Source organism: Cherax quadricarinatus, chromosome 87 (assembly GCF_038502225.1).
Source record: "Cherax quadricarinatus isolate ZL_2023a chromosome 87, ASM3850222v1, whole genome shotgun sequence".
Classification (NCBI taxonomy): Eukaryota; Metazoa; Arthropoda; class Malacostraca; order Decapoda; family Parastacidae; genus Cherax; species Cherax quadricarinatus.
Window position 1 is genome coordinate 1,085,683 of NC_091378.1, and position 26,914 is coordinate 1,112,596.

At 39.0% G+C, this 26,914-nt stretch overlaps 2 protein-coding genes across 7 annotated transcripts in view; one reads left to right on the forward strand and one right to left on the reverse strand.

Moving 5' to 3' along the window:
* Window positions 1-21,082, forward strand: part of LOC128703786 (acylamino-acid-releasing enzyme) — a 33,445-nt gene extending 12,363 nt beyond the window's left edge. For 2 of the 4 annotated variants that reach the window (XM_053798617.2, XM_053798618.2), the window contains exons 7-16: window positions 996-1,203; window positions 1,522-1,661; window positions 8,256-8,430; window positions 9,098-9,261; window positions 11,133-11,277; window positions 11,403-11,634; window positions 12,676-12,766; window positions 17,238-17,317; window positions 18,067-18,276; window positions 19,576-21,082. In XM_053798617.2, the coding sequence (XP_053654592.2) occupies window positions 996-1,203; window positions 1,522-1,661; window positions 8,256-8,430; window positions 9,098-9,261; window positions 11,133-11,277; window positions 11,403-11,634; window positions 12,676-12,766; window positions 17,238-17,317; window positions 18,067-18,276; window positions 19,576-19,684 (1,554 nt within the window). In that variant the 3' untranslated portion in view covers window positions 19,685-21,082. Of the gene's footprint in view, window positions 1-995; window positions 1,204-1,521; window positions 1,662-8,255; window positions 8,431-9,097; window positions 9,262-11,132; window positions 11,278-11,402; window positions 11,635-12,675; window positions 12,826-17,237; window positions 17,318-17,371; window positions 17,452-18,066; window positions 18,277-19,575 lie in introns of those variants that run through there. The other 2 variants (XM_070103719.1, XM_070103720.1) reach the window with 2 other exon arrangements.
* LOC128703788 (uncharacterized) overlaps window positions 21,074-26,914 on the reverse strand; it is a 40,695-nt gene continuing 34,854 nt past the window's right edge. For all 3 annotated transcript variants that reach the window (XM_053798621.2, XM_053798620.2, XM_053798622.2), the window contains 2 exons: window positions 26,470-26,643; window positions 21,074-24,176 (listed from right to left, as the gene is read on the reverse strand). In XM_053798621.2, coding sequence (XP_053654596.1) covers window positions 23,964-24,176; window positions 26,470-26,643 — 387 coding nt within the window. In that variant the 3' untranslated portion in view covers window positions 21,074-23,963. The remainder of the gene's footprint in view (window positions 24,177-26,469; window positions 26,644-26,914) is intronic.

The window sequence follows — 26,914 nt, forward strand, 5'->3', positions numbered from 1 at the left end:
CCTTGATCAGCTTATATTGGAATTGAGGCAGGAATTCTTTGCCATTTGATGGAATAAACTTCCTACTTTAATTATGCCTTATGGCTAATTTGATAGCAAAGAGTTAAGATGGTGCACATATCAAAGGTAGATGGAAGATGTAGTGAACATCAAGGGATGGACTGGAAGGTGTTGTAGAAGAAAAATTGAGAAGTGAGTGTTTCTGGATTTAATATTCTGTTGAAGTGTGAGGATGCTCATATCTAGGAAAGAATTTAGGAAGTTATAGTATTTGGAATTACAAGTGGCAAACCCTCAACTGACTCCACCCATTATATTACTAACATTTCCCTCCTCCTGCTGCTATTACCAGGATCCTTACACTGTGGTGGTGTGACAGTAATTTACTGTATTTGTATTTTTTATCTTTACTAAATAGTTTTTCCTTGTGTGTATATTTGTATTTTTTATTTTTTCTTACCAAGAGTGTTGAGTAATTTCATAAGTCAAAATTTATTCTAAATCATACAACCACCTCCTGTATCTACACTACCACTATTACTACCAGTCTTCTTCCACTACAGTAGCCCCCCTATATCTGCAGGGGATACGTTCCAAGCCCTATTGTGGATACCCAAAACTGTGGATAGTAGCAAACCCTTATATACAAGCCATTTTTCATTTACATACATCCCTATAATAAAGTTTAGTTGATAAATTAAGCACAATAATTGGAGAGTTAGCACTTTTTCGCTAATAGGAATCACTTTACAGCTTCTCTGAGGCTTTGAAGAACTGCCGCCATCTATATTATTGCACTTTGGTGTCATTATTGAGCAAAATTAAGGATTATTTTTGGGCCACGGTAAACCGCAGATAGCTGAAACCATGGATACTGAATCTGCAGATACAGGGGTTTTATTGTATGTACAGTACTTATCTTTTTTTTTATCTCCTTCCTCCACCCCTTGTTGTCCTTCCTGTCTTTGGTGTTAATCTATTTTATTGTATTTCAGAGTGTTGTTTGCATTCTAAATGTGCAGTCAGGAGAGATAAAATGCCATGACTTAACGGATCAGCTTTGTCCGGGTCAGCTTGTATGGGCCCCAGGTGGCTCTGGAATCTTTGGCGTGGCTTTTCTTGGTAAACCCTACAGGCTAGGGCTAATATACTGCCACAACAGAGAATCCAAACTCTTTCATATGGATTTGGAAGGAAGCTACAGTATGTGCAGTTTATGGATCCTGTTTGACATAACAGTTGTTGTCATTCAAAATAACATTTTAGGATATAACACTTTCAACACTTGTCATAAGTGAGTGAGAGAAGTACATAGTACAGCATGAGTTTTCAGATATTATCAATGGTTAAATGTTTTTTTATTTAATGAGAAATGTGAAATAGGAATTGCAATAGTAGAATTATACAATTTTTTCATTATTGCATATACAGTAATGATAACAATATCACATGCTTAGTACATCATTTATATTTCTCATTTTCAAGTTTGAATGCTATAATTTATTGACATTCAATTACCAGGTATAATTGAAGAGAGTGCCAACTTTAGAAGCCCTCGTGTAAGCCCAGACGGATCAAGTATCATATACCTGCGCTCAGAGGTGGGGGGACCTCATGCTAAATGTGCCCAGCTTTGCCTTCTCTCCTTGTCTGACAAGCAAGTATGATCAGAAGAACTTTGCACATAGAATTTGTTGTGTTTAGAATTGAAACTTTCTAAATTCATCATTGTTTTGTCTATGATCAATACAAGAAAATCATTCACATTCATACATAGTGACATTGTATTTGTCAAGAATTATCCTCTTCTCTCATTGCCATGTCATCATCCCATTTTCATTAAATCTGATTTTTTTTAATCATATCAGCTTTTTTCACCAGGGGAGTTTGGAGACAAGATAACCAATACTTTTGAGGTTTAAACACCCTAGTATCTCAAAATCTCTTCAAATTTGGCATTCAAGGTTATCCTGTACTCTGAACTCACATCTGTAAATCTTAGCTCAATCTGGCCTGTAGGTCAAGAGTTATAATCTTAAAATATATGATTTGTTAGGATTTTTAACCTGGAAGGTTATCCACCCAGGATAATCCAAGAAAGTCAGTGCATCATCGAGGACTGTTTGTCTTATTTCCATTGTGGTCCTTCAGTCTTGTCCCCCAGGATGCAGCCCATACTAGTCGGCAGGCAGCTACTTCTTGGGTGAACAGGGACAGCAGGTGTTAGGAAACACCCAGTGTTGCACCTGGCCAGGGATTGAACCATGGACACTCAGTGTTTGAGATGAATGCCTTGCCTACCTAGCCACAGGATACCTAGGTCATTTTGAGGTCACAAGACCTTATGTTGAGGATGTTGCAGCTCAGAGCCATCTGAACTATAATGTCATCATGCTTTTAGCAAGGCAGAGATTGAAGATCTAGACACTTTTGCAATATTTGGGTGTGAATGGAAGGATCATACAGTATTGCCCCACTTATACGGCGGGTTAGGTTCCAGGCTATCGCCGGAAAGCAGACTTCGCCAGAAAGCAGAACGCCATTTTTTCCATTTATAAAAGCATATAAATGCCAGACAACATGTTTACACTAAATTGTATAAAGTTAGTAATAGAACTAGGCATTAAAAACACACAAAGTAAAATACATTCATAGTACATTCATTACTTATCTTAAAGTATTTGTAATCTTAATGTAGGGAGAGAGGTGAGTAGTACTTATTTATAGGAAGTCAGGTGTAGGTAGCCCTGGCTCCCCGACTCATACTTAATATATGATACAGTGGAACCTCTACTTGCGAGCGCAGCCACATGCGAGTTTTTCCAAGTACGAGCAGTCGATGAGTTGATTTTTTGCTTCCATACACGAGCAAAATTTCCATAAACGAGCAGACCTCAAGGGAGGTTCCTTGACGCTGGTGAGGGGCTCTTGCTCTTGATCTAGGGAATTGTATCTCATTTGTTTGTTGGACTATCATTGAAACTTGGGCAATGTATGATGGAAAGATGCCTCTTAATGTACACCAAAAATGAAAGAAATCGGAGCATAAATAATGGAGTTCACTTCTCAGCAATTAGCCACCCCTTAGCGGTATTTTTGTATGGTTTTTATGGTTGTATTCTCATTTTTTTAGTCTCCTTTGATAGAATGGAAGATATATTACAGAAATAGATATGATTTTGATTGCTTTCAAGATGAAAAGTACCTTGAAATTGAGCTCAATGAGAGATAAATGCTCGTTTGCTTGTCTATGTTGCCCCACATTCCTTGCCTAAGTCACCCTCTGGCATCCATGGATAGGTGACCAAGTTGCTGAATTACCTATTGTGAGTCTGTGACCTGCAAGGAGACTGCAGTGTAACACAAGGGCGCCGCTGCCACATATATAATGACATATTTTATTCATTCTAGAGTATATATCAGGTTTCTATGTTATTTATATTGTTTGTTATGTTATATTAGATGAACTGTGATAGATAAATAAGCTGTATAGATGATAGCAAAATTATTCAAGAAGTATTTTGTCCAGTCTCCAGACAAACTTTTGTCCACCACCGACACCGCCCATACCACTACATGAATTACATATTTTATTCATTTTAGAGTATATATCAGGTTTCTATGTTATTTACGTTGTTCATTATGTCATATTAGATCAAGTGAGATAGATAAATAAGCCGTAAAGTTGATATTAGCAAAATTATAGAAGTACAGAATTCCACTGGAACGGATTAATTGCATTTCAGTTAATTTAAATGAGAAAAATTGACTCTGCAAACGAGCAAATCCAGTTGCGAGCAAGGTCATGGAACAGATTAAACTCGCAAGTAGAGGTTCCACTGTATTTAAAACATCCCAGAGAGTTAAAATACACATACAGTACACTCATTATTTACCTTAAAATATAAGTAGTCTTAATATAGGAACAGAGGTGAGTAGTATTTATTTGTAGGAAGTCAGTGTAGGTAGCCGGTAGGTGTAGCTGGTAGGTGTAGCCCGCCTGGGCTACACCTACCGGCTACCTGCACTGTGGCCCAGAGCCATATTATTAGCATGGACATACCTTGTTCACTGAATTTAATCGTTTCTAACAACTACCTTTAGATGCCATCATAAACAAAGGGAGAGGTAATGAATAATTCGTCGATGGATCTATAATTTCCTCACTAACAGAACACAGAGAGTAGTAGTCAACAGAGTAAAATCCGAGGCAGCCACGGTGAAAAGCTCTGTTCCACAAGGCACAGTACTCGCTCCCATCTTATTCCTCATCCTCATATCTGACATAGACAAGGATGTCAACCACAGCACCGTGTCTTCCTTTGCAGATGACACCCGAATCTGCATGACAGTGTCTTCCATTGCAGACACTGCAAGGCTCCAGGCGGACATCAACCAAATCTTTCAGTGGGCTGCAAAAAACAATATGAAGTTCAACGATGAGAAATTTCAATTACTCAGATATGGTAAACACTAGGAAATTAAATCTTCATCGGAGTACAAAACAAATTCTGGCCACAAAATAGAGCGTAACACCAACGTCACAGACCTGGGAGTGATCATGTCGGAGGATCTCACCTTCAAGGACCATAACATTGTATCAATCGCATCTGCTAGAAAAATGACAGGATGGATAATGAGAACCTTCAAAACTAGGGATGCCAAGCCCATGATGACACTCTTCAGGTCACTTGTTCTATCTAGGCTGGAATATTGCTGCACACTAACAGCACCTTTCAAGGCAGGTGAAATTGCTGACCTAGAAAATGTACAGAGAACCTTCACGGCGCGCATAACGGAGATAAAACACCTCAATTACTGGGAGCGCTTGAGGTTCCTGAACCTGTATTCCCTGGAACGCAGGCGGGAGAGATACATGATTATATACACCTGGAAAATCCTAGAGGGACTAGTACCGAACTTGCACATGAAAATCACTCACTACGAAAGCAAAAGACTTGGCAGACGATGCAGCATCCCCCCAATGAAAAGCAGGGGTGTCACTAGCACGTTAAGAGACCATACAATAAGCGTCAGGGGCCCCGAGACTGTTCAACTGCCTCCCAGCATACATAAGGGGGATTACCAACAGACCCCTGGCAGTCTTCAAGCTGGCACTGGACAAGCACCTAAAGTCGGTTCCTGATCAGCCGGGCTGTGGCTCGTACGTTGGTTTGCGTGCAGCCAGCAGTATTAGCCTGGTTGATCAGGCTCTGATCCACCAGGAGGCCTGGTCACAGACCGGGCCGCGGGGGCGTTGACCCCTGGAACTCTCTCCAGGTAAACTCCAGGAAGGGGTTACTAGCCCCTTGCTCCCGGCATTTTAGTCGCCTCTTACAACACGCATGGCTTACGGAGGAAGAATTCTGTTCCACTTCTACATGGAGATAAGAGGAAATAAACAAGAACAAGAACTAGAAAGAAAATAGCAAAAAACCCAGAGGGGTGTGTGTATATACTGTATATGCTTGTACATGTATGTGTAGTGTGACCTAAGTGTAAGTAGAAGTAGCAAGACGTACCTGAAATCTTGCATGTTTATGAGACAGAAAAAAGGACACCAGCAATCATACCATCTTGTAAAACAATTACAGGACTTGTTACTTATTTATTTTTATTATCACACCGGCCGATTCCCACCAAGGCAGGGTGGCCCGAAAAAGAAAAACTTTCACCATCATTCACTCCATCACTGTCTTGCCAGAAGGGTGCTTTACACTTCAGTTTAAACTGCAACATTAACACCCCTCCTTCAGAGTGCAGGCACTGTACTTCCCATCTCCAGGACTCAAGTCCGGCCTGCCGGTTTCCCTGAACCCCTTCATAAATGTTACTTTGCTCACACTCCAACAGCACGTCAAGTATTAAAAACCATTTGTCTCCATTCACTCCTATCAAACACGCTCACGCATGCCTGCTGGAAGTCCAAGCCCCTCACACACAAAACCTCCTTTACCCCCTCCCTCCAACCTTTCCTAGGCCGACCCCTACCCCGCCTTCCTTCCACTACAGATTGATACACTCTTGAAGTCACTCTGTTTCGCTCCATTCTCTCTACATGTCCGAACCACCTCAACAAACCTTCCTCAGCCCTCTGGACAACAGTTTTGGTAATCCCGCACCTCCTCCTAACTTCCAAACTACGAATTCTCTGCATTATATTCACACCACACATTGCCCTCAGACATGACATCTCCACTGCCTCCAGCCTTCTCCTCGCTGAAACATTCATCACCCATGCTTCACACCCATATAAGAGCGTTGGTAAAACTAAAATCTCATACATTCCCCTCTTTGCCTCCAAGGACAAAGTTCTTTGTCTCCACAGACTCCTAAGGGTACCACTCGCCCTTTTCCCCTCATCAATTCTATGATTCACCTCATCTTTCATAGACCCATCCGCTGACACATCCACTCCCAAATATCTGAATACATTCACCTCCTCCATACTCTCTCCCTCCAATCTGATATCCAATCTTTCATCACCCAATCTTTTTGTTATCCTCATAACCTTACTCTTTCCTGTATTCACTTTTAATTTTCTTCTTTTGCATACCCTACCAAATTCATCCACCAATCTCTGCAACTTCTCTTCAGAATCTCCCAAGAGCACAGTGTCATCAGCAAAGAGCAACTGTGACAACTCCCACTTTGTGTGATTCTTTATCTTTTAACTCCACGCCTCTTGCCAAGACCCTCGCATTTACTTCTCTTACAACCCCATCTATAAATATATTAAACAACCATGGTGACATCACACATCCTTGTCTAAGGCCTACTTTTACTGGGAAATAATTTCCCTCTTTCCTACATACTCTAACTTGAGCCTCACTATCCTCGTAAAAACTCTTCACTGCTTTCAGTAACCTGCCTCCTACACCATACACCTGCAACATCTGCCACATTGTTACTTACCTTAAAATATTAATATTAATGTGTGAGAGGTAAGTGACAGGGTGTTTATTGAATAAAATCAGAATGGCACACTATCATCCTCTAACTTGGCATTTAAAGCAAGAGGCTTACAACTCCTCTTTTTATTACAGCTAAGCTTAGATGCCATCGTCAATGAGAGCCAACTAGTTAACGAAAGAGTAAATGAGAGAGAGAACAAGATACAGTGTTCAGACAATGTAAGAACACAAACTGAACAGGTAGTGCGCGATCACTTTGTCAGGCGAAATAAATGCGTATTAATATGTGTCTGCTTTTAGTTCATTCCCGTACGTTTGTAAGAGTTTGTAAAACTTTTACCTCACAATATTTTTTTTATTATAATAATAATTACCTCACAATACAAATACTCTTACATTGTGTACAAGTTGTACAAGTTAGTACAGAATAAACAAACAGCAACACTCCCATTTTCATGCAACACACCATTTTTAGAGTGAAGATGATGATGATATTATCATCATCATAATAAAAAAGTGCTAAACCCACAAGGGTCGTGAATTGCTATATGTAGAGTGAAGGCATACGAAAGGAATATTTTTCTACAGGTATCCCCCAGTGTTTGACTAGAGAAAACGTAATTCTTCCGATACTACCTACATAGCCACTTTGTAAACAAATCTCATATTTACGTCAATTTTTATTCTATGAGTGTATGTATCATGTTTATATGCTATGTAACATATTTCTTATATAATTTTGAGGAAAATATCGTAGATGAAAGAAAGAAAGAAGTCTATATTAATGTAAAATAAGACATTTAATGTGCCCAAGAGTGATGATTATTACGTACTATTGGCGTCATGAGTAGAGAGAGACTTAGTGATTTTAATGTATACCTGCACACCAGCACAGTGTGTAAGTATATTTAGGTACAGGTACACATAAGTATAATTATCAGAGTACATAAAAAATACTCAATAACTATAAAACACTTGAAATTTTGGAAAGTTTCCAGACATAATAGATGTGGTCACAGAGAATGTAAACAAACCTGGTGGGGCGCACCGTATTTGAAAGACCGCTTGCCATATAGCAAATTTTGGTCATAATTTGACATCGCCGTACTAGCGGAATGCCATAAAGCGGGGCCCTACTGTATTTGTAAAAATATAAAAATTGAATAAAGCAGGTTGGAAATATTTTTTTAACATGTTGACTGTCTCCCATCAAGGCAGGAAATACTATTTTTATTGTCACTAATTAAGTTCCCAGAAAAAACAAGGCATCAGAAATACATACATAGGCTAGATATAATTCAGGTTTGCTTTCAGTGGTATACCATTTTTTTTCTGTTTTAGAAACGTGTAGTTGTGGATGTTGTTCATAGAAGTCAAGCAATTGAGGAAGGCTCCTGCTTCAAAGGAATCTATGGCTATGCCGGGTTGCCACGAAGATGCTGGTTGAATGATAGTCAGCGTGTTGTATTTTCTACCATGAAGTTTGACAATATCATTTTATATGTTGTCAATGTTGGTAAGTAAGAATGTGTCTCAAATGCTTTTATGAACACACTGTAAAGTTTGAAAGCAATCATAATTGGTATTTTTGATTATTGACCAGTAGAGTACAGTACATCAGTAATGTATTACATGAGGCACTGAGAAGAAAACCAAATGAACTCGCCAATTGGCAGTTTCGAGAAAATCACATATAACCTATTGTAACACATTTGCAACAATATCTGAGCAACCACCCATACAATTTTGATCAAACTGGTCTCATTTTAAAGCACATTTGCTGATCTTTAAGGTGGCATGACACGTTTGTTGTTTTTCTCAAGAGCATAATCACTGTCTTTGGGTTTGACCACATGATCATAACTCCCATTATTCTCAATGGTATAAGGTAGGGTAAAAGGATGACCTCTCTAATTTGAGTGATGTATATGATACTTGAAAGAATGATGAACATTTGAGTATAGAAAACGCAATTTTCGTTCCTTTACCTTTGACATTCCTTTGACTTCCGAGAGTTTTTCTAACTCCCAGAGTCCAGCCCTAGGCCAGGCTCAGTGGCAAGTTTGTTGGCTTTCTTCTCAGCATCTCCCTCAGTGGGAGATGGCCAGTGTGTTCAAACAAAAAAGTATAAACACAGATAATATAATTTTTAATAATTGTCAACATAATTTTTTTTGTTTCAGTGTCTGGCATCATTACAGAATTGCCTCATTTGGGAAGTGTTCAGGTCCTGGATGTATGTGATGACTGGGTCTTAGTGGATTTCTCCTATATCTCCCAGCCAAATCAAATCCTCTTGGGATATCTCCCACAGCAGGGACAAGAAAGGCAACTGCAACTAAAAGAGGTTAACTTTCTGTGTTGGTTAAGAGTGAAGCATCTCTCTGTCAACTTTATAATATGTTCATCTTAACTACTTTCTTTTTTTTTTTTTTTGAACCATACAGTTTATAATATTTACAGTACAAGCATTTAGCATTCAAACATTATCATCATCATCATTCCCAGAGTACTGTGTAGGTTTACACAGGTTGCATACAGTTATGACAATATTTCACAATTCCCTAATACTCATAGTATTTTGAGCAATATCAAAGTCAATTCAAAGATTTATTTCCACATGATGCAGTGTTTGTACAGAGATGGTGACATTTGGCTGTGCACGCAGAAAACCTGTGGTTATGCAGAGCATTTTGGGCAGATTAACTATAATGGGCGTGTCCGGGGAAGGGATGAGGGGGCAACGGCCAACCCCTGAGCCACTCTGAAAGTCATTTCTTACATAAAGTAAATATAAAAACTATTGAAAAACATAGTGAGTTTAGCGACTCGGCTGTACTTATTTTTGGACATCCAAGCAAGGTGTCTGAACCTGGGCATAAATTATTGCACTGAGAATCAATGAGCTAAAATATGCATATAAATAATTGTAAAAACAGTGAAGGTTTACTACTATAAATAAAATAATAATTTAGTTAATTATTTAACTGCTTTAATACTAATATGAGGAGAAAGCAGTGAAGCTATACATGTATTTAATAATATTTGGAATGATGTGCATTGTGCTATTGCATGTGCAGTGCACCATTGCTTGAGTGTGTAGTGCATCATTGCTTGAGTGTGTAGCACACCACTGCTTGTGTGTGTGTAGTGCACCAATGCTTAAGTGTAGTGTACACAGCAGGGTATTCCTCCTCCCCTCCTAGTTACTACAAGGAAGAACGGTGTCCCTCCTGGACAGTTCCTGGATCCACCCTTGTTTTATAATCATTCTTATTAAGTGTTGTGCAGATTGTCTGCTATTTTCATTATTGCTTCATTTGTGCTCTTTTGAAGTCTGAATCCACACTGGCAAAACATCAGATATTTTATGTGGAACTGTGTAGGAATATATTTGTTTATTTATTATTTTTCAAATATTTTTGATAGTATTTTTAAATTTGGTCTATAAATGATAGAGTGCTCACTTCATTCCATGGTTGCTAGTGGTGACACAGAATAACTTTAATTCTGAGTTAGAGAAGCTGAAAAACTCTACTAGTGAAAATAATGTACAGTAACTTACTGAAAAAATGTACTACCGAGGTGCCTAACTCAACCTTCTTTATTAGTTCAGGTTTCTGCTTAACACTGAGAACCACACATTTCCTCCTCCTCTTGGTACCACCACTTGCTTTAGGGGCCATCATTAATTGCAATTTGCTTAATATGTTAGTAAAGTCACACAAAACACTGTAGATCCAGGGAAAATTAACCCATGGCTCAGGGAGTAATGAAAAGAGACAGGTCCTGGGCAAGGCCACTCTAGCCAGTACTGGACAAACTTTGAAGTCATTGAACATGGTCCATTGCTTCAGAAGACAACTGGACATAACAACTACAGACAAAATCCAGAATTACAGCTTTTTCATTTTTGTCCGATACTACCAAAGTTCTTTCAACAAACCGGCCATATCCCACCTAGGCAAGATGGCCCATAAAGAAAAACGAATTCTCTTTTTAAATTTAGTAATAGTATGTACAGGAGAAGAGGTTACTAGCTCCTTGCTCCCGGCATTTTAGTCGCCTCTTACGACACGCATGGAGGAATGGATTTCTTTCAACAAACCAGCCGTATCCCACCAAGGAGGAATAGATTTACACCTATGAAATTCTGAGAACATACTTGCAAAACTCCCAATTTTTTTGTACTGAGTAGCAACTTGACTGGTTCGGCAGGTAACATGTCGTCGTGAGATTCCTGGAGTGCCCAACCACTACTATTCACAGTGGACATTCATAAATGACACTCCACATCCTGAACTCAAGTACTCAGATATACCTGTTTCTGTCATCTATTATGGCCCAACCTCTCTTGAGCAAGGTAGGGATGGTACTGTAAAACTCTTTAGCTTCAGCTGCTTATATTGTATTGAAGACATGTTGTGATGTATGACATTCGTTTTGAGTTTAGTGCTTCAAAGCTAAATTAATATGACTTACTTACAGGCAATGAAAAACGTCCATTGATTTGCTGGCCACATGGAGGGCCTCACTCTGTTGTCACGAATGTTTATTCAATGGCAGCAGCATTTTTCGTGAAACTTGGCTTCTCTATTGTTTTCCCTAACTATCGAGGATCTCTTGGTTTTGGAGAAGATGGTGTAAATTCTTTACCAGGCTATTGTGGTGTGACTGATGTATCTGATGTTCACAAGGCCACCCTGCAGTGCTTGCACAGGTTAGTGTGGCATCAGTAACTGTTAAAGATTTTAAATAAAAAAAATTGTAGGGAAATTACAGTTTAGGAGAGCAGGGATACCCTAGAAAATTATTTTAGGTTAGACAGTACTTGAGAATAAGGTGAAGGAAATAACATCGTTTCTAAAATGCCACGAAAAATTCTGAAACATAGAGCAGTGACAGATGATGAATATTAAATAAATTTGGGTAGAGTTGGTGGTGGTTTATTCTTCAGTAAACAGAACAAGTGTCTTATCATACAGGTCTTTGTCAAATGATGACCAGTAACTCATTCAGCATCTGTTGACTTAATGGTATGGTTTTTTAATGGAGCTAGGGTTTACACCCCATTCAGAACACAAAATAGTACCACGTAATGTGTATCCTAAGATGATGACACCCTTTGGGCTACAGTTTTCTATGTTATTGTAATTAACAAATAATCATTTTACATGGGCAGTGTATACCACAAGACTCATTGAAGATACCATGAAATTATATTAGACATTGCCGGCAAATAATTGGTTAATAATACATACTGTAATAAATATCAGGTGGCTTCATTATTGAATTAACTGAATACCTGCCTTTTGTTTTGAATACTTTATATATAGACTGTAACATCACCACCTCTTCTTAGGAGGACATGCTCTGTACTTCACACTTGAGAGCTCATGCCTGGCTCTATTACAATACTGTGAAATACTGCTGTATTCTTTATAATTTTTAGAACTACCCAGTATAAGTAATATATTATTGTATCTTGTTTTTTCATACCGGCCATCTCCTACTGAGGAAGGGTGACCTGAAAAAGTAGAAACAAAAAATTTTTCTTCTTTTTACATTTACTAATTTATACAGGAGAAGGGGTTACTAGCCCCTTGCTCCCGGCATTTTAGTCACCTCTTACGACGCGCATGGCTTACAGAGGAAGAATTCCTCTCCACTTCCCCATGGAGTGTTGTATCTTAATCATTATGTATCTTTGCATAAAAGAAAGGTTGTACATGTTTTTCCAGATACTTTCTCATGGTTACAGGTTTTCTGATGTTCTTGATGATACACAAGTGTTCCTGTTTGGTGGGTCCCATGGAGGATTTCTAGTGACTCATCTGGCAGCTCAGTATCCAGTAAGTGCAAGTCTATCCTGATTAGGATAGACTGGCAGGAATGATAAGGAGAGATATTTGTGAGTGGTAATTTGTTGACTTGCCCCTTTATCTATCATCATTTTTTTTTTTTTTGTGATAACTTACCTATTACATCATCACCCCCTTATCATAGCTACTTTATACATTCTCCTTCACCTGTCTTATTCATGTACTTTATACATTCTCCTTCACCTGTCTTATTCATGTACTTTATACATTCTCCTTCACCTGTCTTATTCATGTACTTTATACATTCTCCGTATAGTAAATCAGGTAACTACTGTAGCTACCTATAGATTCTCCATCATCTGTTTTCTGCTTAATTACATGTAATGTTATCCTAATATTAGATCAAGACTGTCCCATTGGTCCAGATTACATTCAATGCACAGAGGCCATTTGGATAAGATCTTTTCAATTATAGTCCAGTATGAACAAAGCTGATTTCAACATGACTCTTAAGAGTCAATAGCAAGTTTTTATTTTTTTTTAAACACATTGACCGTTTCCCACCAAGGCATTGTGACCCGAAAAATAAGAAATACTCGTCATCACTCACTCCATCACTGTTTTACCAGAGGCATGTGTATTAGGCCTAATTATTACTTTATATTAGAAGATGATAGAGCTACCCATTGTTAAGTTCTGTTTTTTCTTAAGAAAATCTCTATTATGTATAGGCATAATGCTGACAGGTTTGGGTATGAAGATGAAGACAGTGTACAGAGCAAGTTTTAATAAGAACACCATTTTGTTTAGGGTTGAGCAAAATGTCCCAATAAATAATTTTTTCTGGATATTTAGATCTATGCTTATTACAAAAAAGTAATTTTTAAAAGAAGGTGTTATTAAGATTTACTCCTTTTGTAATAAAGAGTCCGGGATACATAAATACACACATTAATATAAATTAATCTTTAATATATAAAAATCAACTATCTTTGGTCTAGAGGTATTTGAACTATGATATAATAATAATATGTATATGTTACTATAATAAATTATAATCAGCATTTTACTAAAATATAATTAATAACCCTACACAGGGTACAATTCTTGACACTACTGTCACTATATATATATATCTCTATGCTAAAACAATAAATTATAAATAACATTTTTATAATAATAAATTACAATCAACTGCCTCTCACGACACGAAGTCAGTCACACGACACTGTTCAGTGTACACTACAACCAGGCCATCTTCAGTGTCCCACGACACCCTTTTCATCTCAGTGTTCCACTACGGTCCTGTGCATATCTCAGTGTTCCACTCCATCGTACGTCCCTCAGTGTCACACTACGGTCCTGGCCCAGTTCAGTGTAACACTCCAACCTTTTCTTCATGTAATGTCCCACTAAACAGCATCTGACGACTCCGGCCCACAGTTGATCAACGTAGACGGTGAGTCCACAGACATCACCGGTAGTCCAGTAAATCCTCTCCAAAGGCGGTTGACACACTGCTAGCCGAACACCATGCTGCAAGCTCACTGAATGCGGCCGTCAAGTAACTGAGGCCAACAGACTCAGTGAGCTGCGGTGAGCGGTTCTTCTAACGCCAGTAGATAGGTACGATTCGGTGGTCAGGTACCTACTGCATAGACGTGTACCCTGAGGAGTTCAGGTACTTAATGTTGAAGCCAGTAGACGTGTACCCTTCGGTGGTCAGGTACCTACTGCTTAGGTGTGTACAGCGAGGCGCTCTGGTACATACTATTTCTAAAGCCAGTAGACGTGTACCCTTCGGTGGTCAGGTACCTACTGCTTAGGTGTGTACAGCGAGGCGCTCAGGTACATAATATTTCTAAAGCCAGTAGACGTGTACCCTTCGGTGGTCAGGTACCTACTGCTTAGGTGTGTACAGCGAGGCGCTCTGGTACATACTGTTACTAAAGCCAGTAGACGTGTACCCTTCGGTGGTCAGGTACCTACTGCTTAGGTGTGTACAGCGAGGCGCTCTGGTACATACTGTTACTAAAGCCAGTAGACGTGTACCCTTCGGTGGTCAGGTACCTACTGCTTAGGTGTGTACCGTGAGGCACTCAGGCTCTTACTGCTCTAAGGCCGGCTCAGCAGCCCCCACATTGGGTTTGATGACGCACCCAGTGGTACTGCCGGCCGGCAGGTTAACTATTTAACCGCTAGTTTGGCAGGGGCCGCAACACCCCCACCACAAAAGGACCGACACACAAAGATCAATGTAATATGTATCCCGAACCGTCATCCCGGATATGATCATCCAGAAATCATTCTTGATAATCATTATCATCCCGGACAGGCCACTCATATATTACAAAAAAGTAATTTTTAAAAGAAGGTGTTATTAAGATTTACTCCTTTTGTAATAAAGAGTCCGGGATACATAAATACACACATTAATATAAATTAATCTTTAATATATAAAAATCAACTATCTTTGGTCTAGAGGTATTTGAACTATGATATAATAATAATATGTATATGTTACTATAATAAATTATAATCAGCATTTTACTAAAATATAATTAATAACCCTACACAGGGTACAATTCTTGACACTACTGTCACTATATATATATATCTCTATGCTAAAACAATAAATTATAAATAACATTTTTATAATAATAAATTACAATCAACTGCCTCTCACGACACGAAGTCAGTCACACGACACTGTTCAGTGTACACTACAACCAGGCCATCTTCAGTGTCCCACGACACCCTTTTCATCTCAGTGTTCCACTACGGTCCTGTGCATATCTCAGTGTTCCACTCCATCGTACGTCCCTCAGTGTCACACTACGGTCCTGGCCCAGTTCAGTGTAACACTCCAACCTTTTCTTCATGTAATGTCCCACTAAACAGCATCTGACGACTCCGGCCCACAGTTGATCAACGTAGACGGTGAGTCCACAGACATCACCGGTAGTCCAGTAAATCCTCTCCAAAGGCGGTTGACACACTGCTAGCCGAACACCATGCTGCAAGCTCACTGAATGCGGCCGTCAAGTAACTGAGGCCAACAGACTCAGTGAGCTGCGGTGAGCGGTTCTTCTAACGCCAGTAGATAGGTACGATTCGGTGGTCAGGTACCTACTGCATAGACGTGTACCCTGAGGAGTTCAGGTACTTAATGTTGAAGCCAGTAGACGTGTACCCTTCGGTGGTCAGGTACCTACTGCTTAGGTGTGTACAGCGAGGCGCTCTAAGCCAGTAGACGTGTACCCTTCGGTGGTCAGGTACCTACTGCTTAGGTGTGTACAGCGAGGCGCTCAGGTACATAATATTTCTAAAGCCAGTAGACGTGTACCCTTCGGTGGTCAGGTACCTACTGCTTAGGTGTGTACAGCGAGGCGCTCTGGTACATACTGTTACTAAAGCCAGTAGACGTGTACCCTTCGGTGGTCAGGTACCTACTGCTTAGGTGTGTACAGCGAGGCGCTCTGGTACATACTGTTACTAAAGCCAGTAGACGTGTACCCTTCGGTGGTCAGGTACCTACTGCTTAGGTGTGTACCGTGAGGCACTCAGGCTCTTACTGCTCTAAGGCCGGCTCAGCAGCCCCCACATTGGGTTTGATGACGCACCCAGTGGTACTGCCGGCCGGCAGGTTAACTATTTAACCGCTAGTTTGGCAGGGGCCGCAACAATGCTCAATAACGACTATGAGGAAAAGACAGATTGCAGTATAATGCACATAAATGTCAGTAAATTTTATTACAGCTACTGAGACTGAGTCGATATGTATGGCATCACGTAAACAAACCAAGGTGATGAGATGAAGTTGATGAGCCAGAAAGAAATGACCAGCAGTGCTGCCAGAGCACAGAACATTTAGCAGACTTTTGTCTAACACTGTGACAGGAGGGTGCTACAGTACCTTCTTGGATGGTTGCTGTCTACATTCCTTAAAACTATTACTCTCTTCACTTAGCACCTCTAAGACTCTCTCCTCTATACTCCTCTCAGCCCTAACCCTTAAATACTTATAATCCACATTTGACACCCCACATTTATTCCAAATTGACAGATCTGTATCATCATATGGCCTCTTCATTTGAAATGAACTTGTTAATATTAATATTAGCCATAACTTTCCTCCATAATATTAAAATTTGTTCCATAGATGAGTCTTAGTTGCATAAGTTTTAAAATGGTTTAGGACTTGCCTGTCGTGGGTTCAAGCCTGTCCATTCTGTGATTTATTAAAATGTTCATTGGTTATGATAAATTATTAATAAGAATTTCTAAAACTTCCCTACTCAATAAAGCTATAATTTTAATGGGTATAAAATGTGAAAGCTTATCAGAAACTTTGTTAGTTTAATATAATTTTAAAGTGTCCCTTAATCTTGTTTTACTTAGTTACAAATAGACAATTATATTTTTTGTTTTGTTGCAACCGCAGAAAAATTCCAAATTGCTGAGTTCCGTGCAAAAATTTTTGCTTATTTCTCTTCCTCAGGAGCTTTACAAGGCTGTATCAGCCAGAAACCCTGTCACAGACATTCCTGCAATGGCTAACGTGACAGATATTCCTGACTGGTGAGTAAGTCACAATTTTCAATTTAAAAGATATTTTTTTTTTTTTTTTTGTAGAAACTCTACAGAGTTGCAGCCATTAGAAACGTCTTCAGTGACTTTGGTTCAGCTTTGAGCTGTAAAGATAACCCTGACCTGTAAGTAATGTTTTTCTGAACTTCTGGTCTAACAAGGGTGAGCAGGTGTTGTTTCTGTTCATTTATACTGCATACAGTCACTGACATTTGCTTTAAAGGGATAATCATCACTACAGTATCATTGTACACATGCTTGCCACATTCATCATTTATATGTGGTAGATTGGAGCATTTACTACCCCACCTCACTAGGGTTGTACTCAGCAGTATAATATACACCTAGGTGGGCCCCGCTTTATAGCATTTTGCTAATGCAGTGGTTTTCAATTATACCCGTTCTTCATTTATTCAGACTTCCTATTAAAATATATTCACCATTCACTAAGCTAAAGATGAAAATATTTGAGGTAAGTAATGTGTGTACTGTATATGTATTTTTTAGGCCTAGCTCTAAAGTATTATGGGATATGCAAATAGAGTATACTCGAGTATGAGGGTAGGCAGATTAAGCAACTTTCAAATACTAGCTTTGGTGATAATGTGTGTTTAATTATTATATATAATATGGTGCTTATGTTTTCCCAACTTCCTTTATTACCATATTTTAGTAAGTGACATTTGTAATGGCAACCATTGAATTTGATTTCTACTCTATAATTCTCACATTTGTTGTAGGACATTCGTTGAGACTGGCTTTCCACACAAACATGGAAAAGTGCCAGATGGAGCAACACTTGGCAAAATGCTTGAGATGTCACCCATCAGCCGCATTGATTCCTTGAAGACTCCCGTCCTGTTTTTGGTTGGAAAGAACGATGCTCGTGTTCCTCCTTCTCAAAGTTTCAACTTCTACAAGATGTTGCTAGCTCGTGGTGTTCAGACAGAGTAAGTAGACATCCTCCTGTTAATTTTCTTTAGATATAGTATTATTATTATAATCAAAAGAAAGCGCTAAACCTGCCAGGGTCATACAGCGCTGCAGGGTAGGAATTGATGGAGGATCTAAGGATAAATAAGGGTGGAGATGACAATAAAGGTAAAGTTAGGAGGGGCTGTGAGGAGTGCTAAAGGAAGGATTATCAAAGTTTGTGTAATAAATCAGTTGCTGTCAAAAAGTCAAAGAGGGAGTCTGTGGCAAAGGTGGGTCCGTCAACAAGGAGGGAAAATAAAGTAAGGGTATTAGAGCGGTGACGACGTTGGAGGAAAATTATGTGTTCTCATTGATAGGCAGGACAGTCCAATAGAATATGGGAAACTGAAACAGGAACTCGACAATTCTCACAAAGTGGAACATGATGCCTCTCCGTGAGTTAGACAAGGGTGTCCAATGCAAAGACGAGAGTGTTGTCTCCCAACCTCAGTATTGATGACAAGAAGGCGGCCAGAAACCCAAACTTGGTGTGATAGAATGTAATTTATGAGTCATATTAGCCCAACATTGTTGCCAACAGTTGCAAAAGTGGGTAGAGATTACAGTAAAATAGTCAAGAGAATGGAATACCTCTATATGAAACTGGTAGGCCATGTACTGCAGATTGCACAGCAGAGTCTGCCTGCTCATTGCCCTGAACATCAACATGACCAGGGACCCAACGGAAAATGATTTATTTATGCTAGTAATGCGGCTTAACCAGAGTTGTATATGAAGAACTAGGGGATGAGGTAAATCAAACTTTTTAATAGTTTGCAAAACACTAAAGGAGTCTAAGATGATTACAAACTTTGAAGTAGGCACAGAGCTGTGAATCAATAAGGAAATTAGCATAACTTATGTCTTTAAGAATAATTTCAATGCTACCATTGAGAAACTAATTCAGTATATGAGAATGCTTTATGAAGATACTTTTTAACAGCCACTTTTAAATTTTATAGTGAAAGTGCTTCATAAAAGAAGTGAAATTAGAAAAAAGAAAGAAGTCAGTCTTAGAATAAAAGGTAATGAAAGAGTGGGCTAATATGAAAAAAATTATTTTAGGATATACAAGGCTGATTGCAAGTGCCATGACTGTCTTGCTGTTAGTAGTTGGAGGCTCAAGCTTCCACTACTACTTGCACTGAATAACCACCACAGGTTTAACATTTGATCATTTGAATGTAGAGTAATATAGAAACACTTTCATGATGAGAGCAGTTTGATGCATACAGAATTTGTAGTTTTAATATTTTTTTTTATTTTACCCACAGACTCCATTTGTATGATGACTGTCATCCTCTAAGCAAAGTGGACACAGAAGTGGATTCACTTATCCACACTGCCTTATGGTTTTGGAAGCACAAGCATACAGTTTGTTAATGACCAGCAGTTCTGAATGATACAGATGTAACACTGTGAATATTAGTGTTTTAATAGTGAAGGGACAAAGAGTAATTAAATTGTTTTTATATAGAATTATGGCTCAGAAGCAGTGTATAAGAATGAGACATCTTGTTAAAAATGCCAAACTCGTGTCAGTCATACATCGTACAATTGTAAAACACTGTCCATATTTGAAACCCTTGACTTGTTTATTGAACAGGTTGAATGACCCATATTTTGATTGTAATAGCCTTCTGGCATACAGTTTTATGGATTGACATTATTGATTTTTCAGAGTTTTATATTCGTGATGAACCTGTAAGGATCATATTGCACCTGAGAAATGGGAGGGAATTGGAAATTAAAAGCCTTCATCAGCACCAAAGCACCCATATCCCCTTGAAGGTTTTCTTGCAGATTATTATACTTGTAGGTAAGTGATAAATCTATAGGTAGTCAAACATCACCCATTCCTTGCTAATCAAGTTTATTTAAAAGTTATTCTCTAAATTCCACAAAGCATCTTGAGTCATATACCTTCATGTTTCTGAACAAGACTAGAGTGAAGGAAATACATACCAACACTGATGAAAGGACATTAGTGTGCACACACACTTAGAACACATTTATTGGATATGTATGGACATCGTGGTTTAGTATGCTGTTTTGATTATAATTATTGGATGTTTTAGTCCTGGGATTTTGGTCACTCCAAATGTTGAAAGAATGAGAAAACAGTATATAGTGGAGACTGCAAGTCATATGGGTGATGGTCATGTGAAGTGTCACGTCTAACTGCAGTGTTGTGGTACTTGGAAAGCTGCTATTCAGTGCTACTTTCCAGCTGCCACATATTCCAGTTAGATGTGACACTTTGCATGACCATCACCCATGACTCTGTCTCCACTATATATACTGTTTTCTCATTCCCTTTTAACATTTGAAGTGACCAAAGTCCCAGGACTGCAACATATCCAATAATTATCATCAAAACAGCACACTAAACCACGATGGCCATACATATACAATAAACGTGTTCCAAGTATGTGTGTGTGAATGCGCTAATGTCCTTTCATCAGTGTTGGTGTGTACTTCTTTCACTCTAGTCTTGTTCAGAAACATGACAGTATGTGATTCAAGATGCTTTGTGGAATTATTTTGGAGAATAAATAACTATTAAATAAACTTGATTAGCAAGGAATGGGTGTTTGTCTATAGATTTATCATTTGCCTATGAGTATAATCTGCAAGGGGATATGGGTGCTTTGATGCTGATGAAGGCTCTTAATCCCTTGGATTAAGAGCCTTCATCAAATGTGGCTCTTCCCAAGTAGTGTATAACTTTTTGAGTTGAAGCTTTATTTTTGGTGTAAATAAAACTATATATGTAATAAACTGCTTTTATTTGCCATCTCATAAACAATATAGGGCAAAGTGACTCGCCTAACACTGAAGTAACTGTCATAGAAACAGTTTGCTCACCAAGGGCCTTTATCAATCCAATACATACATAAAAGCAGGTTAGTGTAAAGGTCAGCTGTAGCATAGGCAGGTGACACAAAATGACATCACCTGATGATTGTGCTGATGGCTTAAAATCAAACACTGGAGATGCTGAAGTTCCCTGTGTTCTGCATAACTGTATTAAGACAGATGACTAGATTCTAAAAAACACCATTTAAATCTTCCTCAATGATAAGTTTGGCATCATTTCACGTGATCAAGTGGGCATGAATGATACAGGCATCATTAACACTGTCAGTAGGGCAGATGCATTAATGCTCATTGACACAAGCATGCAAGTCTCTGGTATACGTACTCGCATCCTCCACATGGTATAAAATCCAGCTTTGGTTTCAACTAGACTTTCGAGTTTCCTGCTCGTTAAATCTCTAACGGTAGTGGCTGGGAGTAGTGCTACTCTTAAGACTGCACTTAAAGAAGGAAACAGCAACTAGCCACCTTACTGTTGGAAATGATAAATCTTCCCCAAGATCTGTCAAGCCTGGAATGTATGATACACAGACCAAGTCTCGAGGCACTGATGAAAATAAGAGGAGGAGGTGCAGTTTACAGATCTGGTGAATGTAGTTACATCCTTCAAAAGTACTCAGAGCTACATACCCTGTAGTCCCACAGTAAGAACTTCAATTCTTTCTGATGGCTTACAGGGTATGTAGTCCTAAATACCTAGAAATGGAATGCGACATTCAACAGATTTTTCCTAAACTACACTTTCCCTTTCATTTCATCAATGACTAGCTGCTCTGTTCTGAGGATCATCCACACCCCATGTTTAACAAATCTTGGTCAAGCTCTTATCATTCCCAATGGTTAATATTTCCAGCTCCTTCACTAAATGCAATATTAGAGTAGCTGCTACTACCAGCACTATCATTAAAGACTTGACAAGCAAAAACCCACTAGTTCAAACTAGAGCTGGAATTTGTCATACTATGTAGAGGATGAGAGAAAATACACAGACAAAACACACCTGCATCAATACGCTTACCATACTGACAATATTTATGTCTGTGCTATTCATAGGAACAGCCATGACCACTTGATGAGGTTTAATAATGCCAAACTTAAGGAAGAGGATCTAAAGTTTTTTAGAATCAGTGACCATCTGTTTTAACAATACAATTGTGCAGAACACAGGGAGCTTCTGCATCTCCAGGGTTTTAGCTAAATTGATTTTAGGACATCAAGACACAATCATCAGGTGAAGACATCATTTTGTGCCATTAACCTATACAACAGCTGAATTCCATGCTACCACATATTTCCGTTTTCATGTCTATTGGATTCATAAAGCCCTTGACAGGCAAAATGTTTCCATGACAGGGTTACCTTGTGTACCATAAGTCTCTTTGACAGAGGCACAGAGATATGACAGCTCAGATGTCCCTCCAAATATCCACATCCCTCAGTTATAGTGAAGGCACTGTTCTTCTCACTTCTAGAACTCATGTCCAGCTAACCAGTTTCCCTAAATCCCTTCACAAAATGTTACCTTGCTCACACTCCAACAACTTGTCAAGTCCCAAAAACCATTTGCCTCCACTCCTATCTAACATGCTTACACACGCCTGCTGGATGTCCAAGCCCCTTGCATATACAACCTCCTTTACTACCTTTACTTGGGCGACCCCTACCCCACCTTTCCTCCACTACAGATTTATATAGCCTTCAAGTCATCCTATATTGCCCCATCCTCTCTAAATGTCTAAACCTCAACAACCCCTCCTCAGCCCTCTGAATAATACTTTTAGTAACTCTGCATCCCCTCCTAATCTTCAAACCACGAATTTTCTGCATAATATTTACACCACACATTTACCTCAGACAACTTCTCCACTTCCTCCAACCTCTTCGCTGCAATATTCATACTTCACACCCACACGAGTGTTGGTACCACTATACTCTCATAGATTCCTCTTTTTGCCTCCATGGATAACGTTCTTTATCTCCATAGATGCCTCAATGCACCACCCAGCTTTTTCCTCTTTATCAGTTCTATGGTTCACTTATTCTTACAGACTCATCAGCCAACAAGTCCACTCCCAAATATCTGAACACATTCACTTCCTCAGCAATCTCATTCCAGTCTGACAGCCAAAATTCATTACCTAATTTTTTGTTACTCTCGCCACCTTGCTCTTTCGTATGTTCACTTTTAATTTCCTTCTTTTACATACCCTCCACCAACTTTTGTAACTTCTCTACAGAATCCTAAAAGCACCATTTCATTGACATAAAGCAACTGTGACAACTCCCACATTGTACAAGTCTTCATCTTTTAATCCCACACCTCTCCCAAACACCTTAGTAGTCACTTCTTTTACAACCCCATCTACATGTTAAACAACCATGGTGATATCACACATCCCTGTATAAGGACTACTTTTACTGGAAAATAATCTCCACTACCTCTAACCACCTCCTCACTGTACTATTCAACACCCATACCTTACACTTGTCTAAAAGTGTTGATACCAACATGCTCTGATTGTTTCATGACCCAATTTCAACATTTCATAAAGCCAGAGGAAACCTAATGCTATACTTAACCATGTCATGAAGTCACTTGTTATTGCATCTCACTTACCTTACGTGATTTAGATCAGGTGCCCCTGTCTTTATATGTGTCCCTTGTACATATTTTATTCTGTTTTTCCTCAATGTGGGATTGTTTGTGCCAATTACCAGATAACTTGTTAGCAAGATAACATTACAGAATGCAAACAGGCTTAATTGCAGATGTACATTGCAGTTAGTGCTCAGGTTCCCAGTGAGAAAAAACCTGATCAGTAGCACACTTGTGCTGAACTTCTATGTTAGAGTGCTGGAAGTAGCGCAGTGTTGGAGACAGCAGGAATTTATCCAGTGCTGGAACAACTATTGTACGCAGCGAAGGTAGAGCCTTTGCAAGACGTGCCAGTGAGAGGCACATTTCTTGTTCTGTGCCAGATGGGAGGCAGCACAACTGGAAAAAAAAAAAAATTCAGTGCTTATATTCTTCCCTGGATCAAACCTGATTACCTCCAATTTCCCAGGCACTGTATAACCCCTGTGGGTTCAGCACTTCCTCATAAATATAATGCAGTAAACCATCAAGTTAATGGACTAATAGGGGCAAGCATGTGGCTAGCAACTGTGGCAGACAAGGATGTGTATGTTTGGCCATGATCATAACACTGAATTTGTAACTAACTGACTGTTATTTCCGAATCAACTGACCCAGTGGATTTCTTCTGCGTTTCCACAGTTAGAAACCCTAACAAGATTTTGGGATATGAAATAGACAGGCTGCTCCACTCAACATCTCATGTAACTAAAAAGATCAACATAGCCAAAGCCGGTCTTAGCAGTCTCTTTCGATTCAATCAAGCCCCTCAACATGTCAAAACACATCTGTATAAAATGATAATAAGACCAATACTCGAATACCCTTGTGTCCCAATGTCATTAACAACAAAGACCAACATGCTACGGCTACAAAGGGTCCAGAATAGAGCTCTTCGCTTCATTACCGATACCAGGAGGAGAGACAGAGTTAAAATGGCAGATTTACACATACAACAAGATATTACTGCCATAAATGTACGCCTCGACACTCTAAAAAAGAAACAACTCTATTCAATGCAAGAACTATACATGCCAGATAGAGAACATCCTATACAAGTGGTAAATACCACGGATTATATAATCAATACTCCTCCTCACAGGACTCAAAGAATGACTCTCCCACAGAGGGTCCGTCGTTTTATACATAAAGATGATTACCATCGACCCATGATATTGAGCAACCTCCCTGATGAAGAAGATTGGGTAGCACCAGAACCCTTCTATGTATACTAAGAAAATCATCGCCCCCAATTAGGGAAACATAAAACAATCTAATGTAAAAATTATGCTACTTACCATGGCTGGACACCACCTGTAAGAAGCCATTGTTGTGTCATTCCATAAACTGGCCAGAAAATTATTGCCTTTATTGTCGCATAAATATCCGTTGTGCAATCGAAAAAAAAAAAAAAAGCAATTGCAACTTGTATAATTACTACCAATTCAGAGTCATGTACTTATATTCTGTTATATCTATGTGACTCTGATGGGTTCGTCTTATACCTCTTAAAGAATATCTTATCATTTCACGTACACTTTTTAAATTACACCAAAGTGGTTGGGCCACTTACCTTTTATATCCTACCTCTCTCCCCCCTCCCACCCTTTTCCAAAATTTCTATCCTTACCCATCCTTCTTCCTTACCCATCTCACCAAAGCTCTGGTCTGGATACCGACCGATACTGAAAGAATAAATTCTCAGACATAAAAATATAATAACTGTCAGAAATGCCAACAAAAACTAAAACATGTTAATGTGATAAAATTTAAGCTAATCTCTACACGGGGATGCTTTGATGCTGAAAGATTTTTGATCCAAGGAACTGGATCAACCCTCCTCTTCCTTGGATCAAATTCTCAAGCTGTTGCTGCATGCCCCTATGAGCCAAGCACTACCTCGTTATCATTGTGATACGCCAGTTTGTTACGACTATCACAGAACACGAATTTCTATGCCTTAGTAAAGCAAACTGCACTAAGTACAGCCTCTCATCACTTAGTAACGTACTCATTTACCAACAACTCGTACTTACAACTGGCCCTCTGACCAGTATGCATACCTAAACAATGTATATTAGAGCTGATTTTCTCTATTCTGTTTATTACAACATACAGCCTCTCCTCACTTAACAATGGAGTTCTGTTCCTAATACTGTGTCGGTAAACGAATTCATCGCTAAACTATAATGGTAATGTGTCAACCATCTTTGATATTGTTGTATGTTACCGTTGCACCATTTATAACATTCTTAGTATATTTTTAAATGTTTATACAGTAGTGTACCGTATATTGTAATAAACAGAATAGAGGAAATCAGCTCGTAATATGCATTATTTAGATATGCATGCTGGTCAGAGAGCCCATCATAAGTCTGAGTCATCGGTAAACGAATACGTCGCTAAGTGAGAAGAGGCTGTACAGTACACTACTGTATAAACATTTAAAAATATACCAGAAATGTTATAAATGGTGCAAAGGTGACATTAAACAATATCAAAGATGGTTGACACAAACCTACTACCATTATAGTATGCTCCTCACTTAGCGATAAATTCGTTTACCGACGTGGTCTTAGGAACGGAACTCCATCATTAAGTGAGGAGAGGCTGTACACATTATGAAAGCGTGCAGAGGTACAAGCTGTACTACCTGTTCCAACTGAGTCAAAACAGGGTCAATCCGCGTCTGGTCTGTGGCAACGCTGACTAAAGCATTGCCAGTACACGTTAAGTTTTCTCTCCTGTGACTCAGGGAGCCCATCCACATCCCCATACATAAATTCCGAAGGTTTGGAACCCTCTCCAGAAGACTCAGGAGGAAGGCCTGCAAAAGAGTAAAACAATTAGCAACCATGACTCTGATGGCTGAATGAGAACACATTTCCTACAGAAATGATGTGTGTACTAAGTACTTTCCTGTATGATCACAATTAAATTGTAATTCTCAAAATTCTTGAAGTGTAAGTTAATAAAATATTATCATAAAATAAATTACTGAAATTTCATTGTAGTATTTATTTCATGAAATGCTAAGTCTGTGTGATCAGCAATACTGCATAAAAGTATGTGCCACACCCTGTTTAACTGCAGATTTT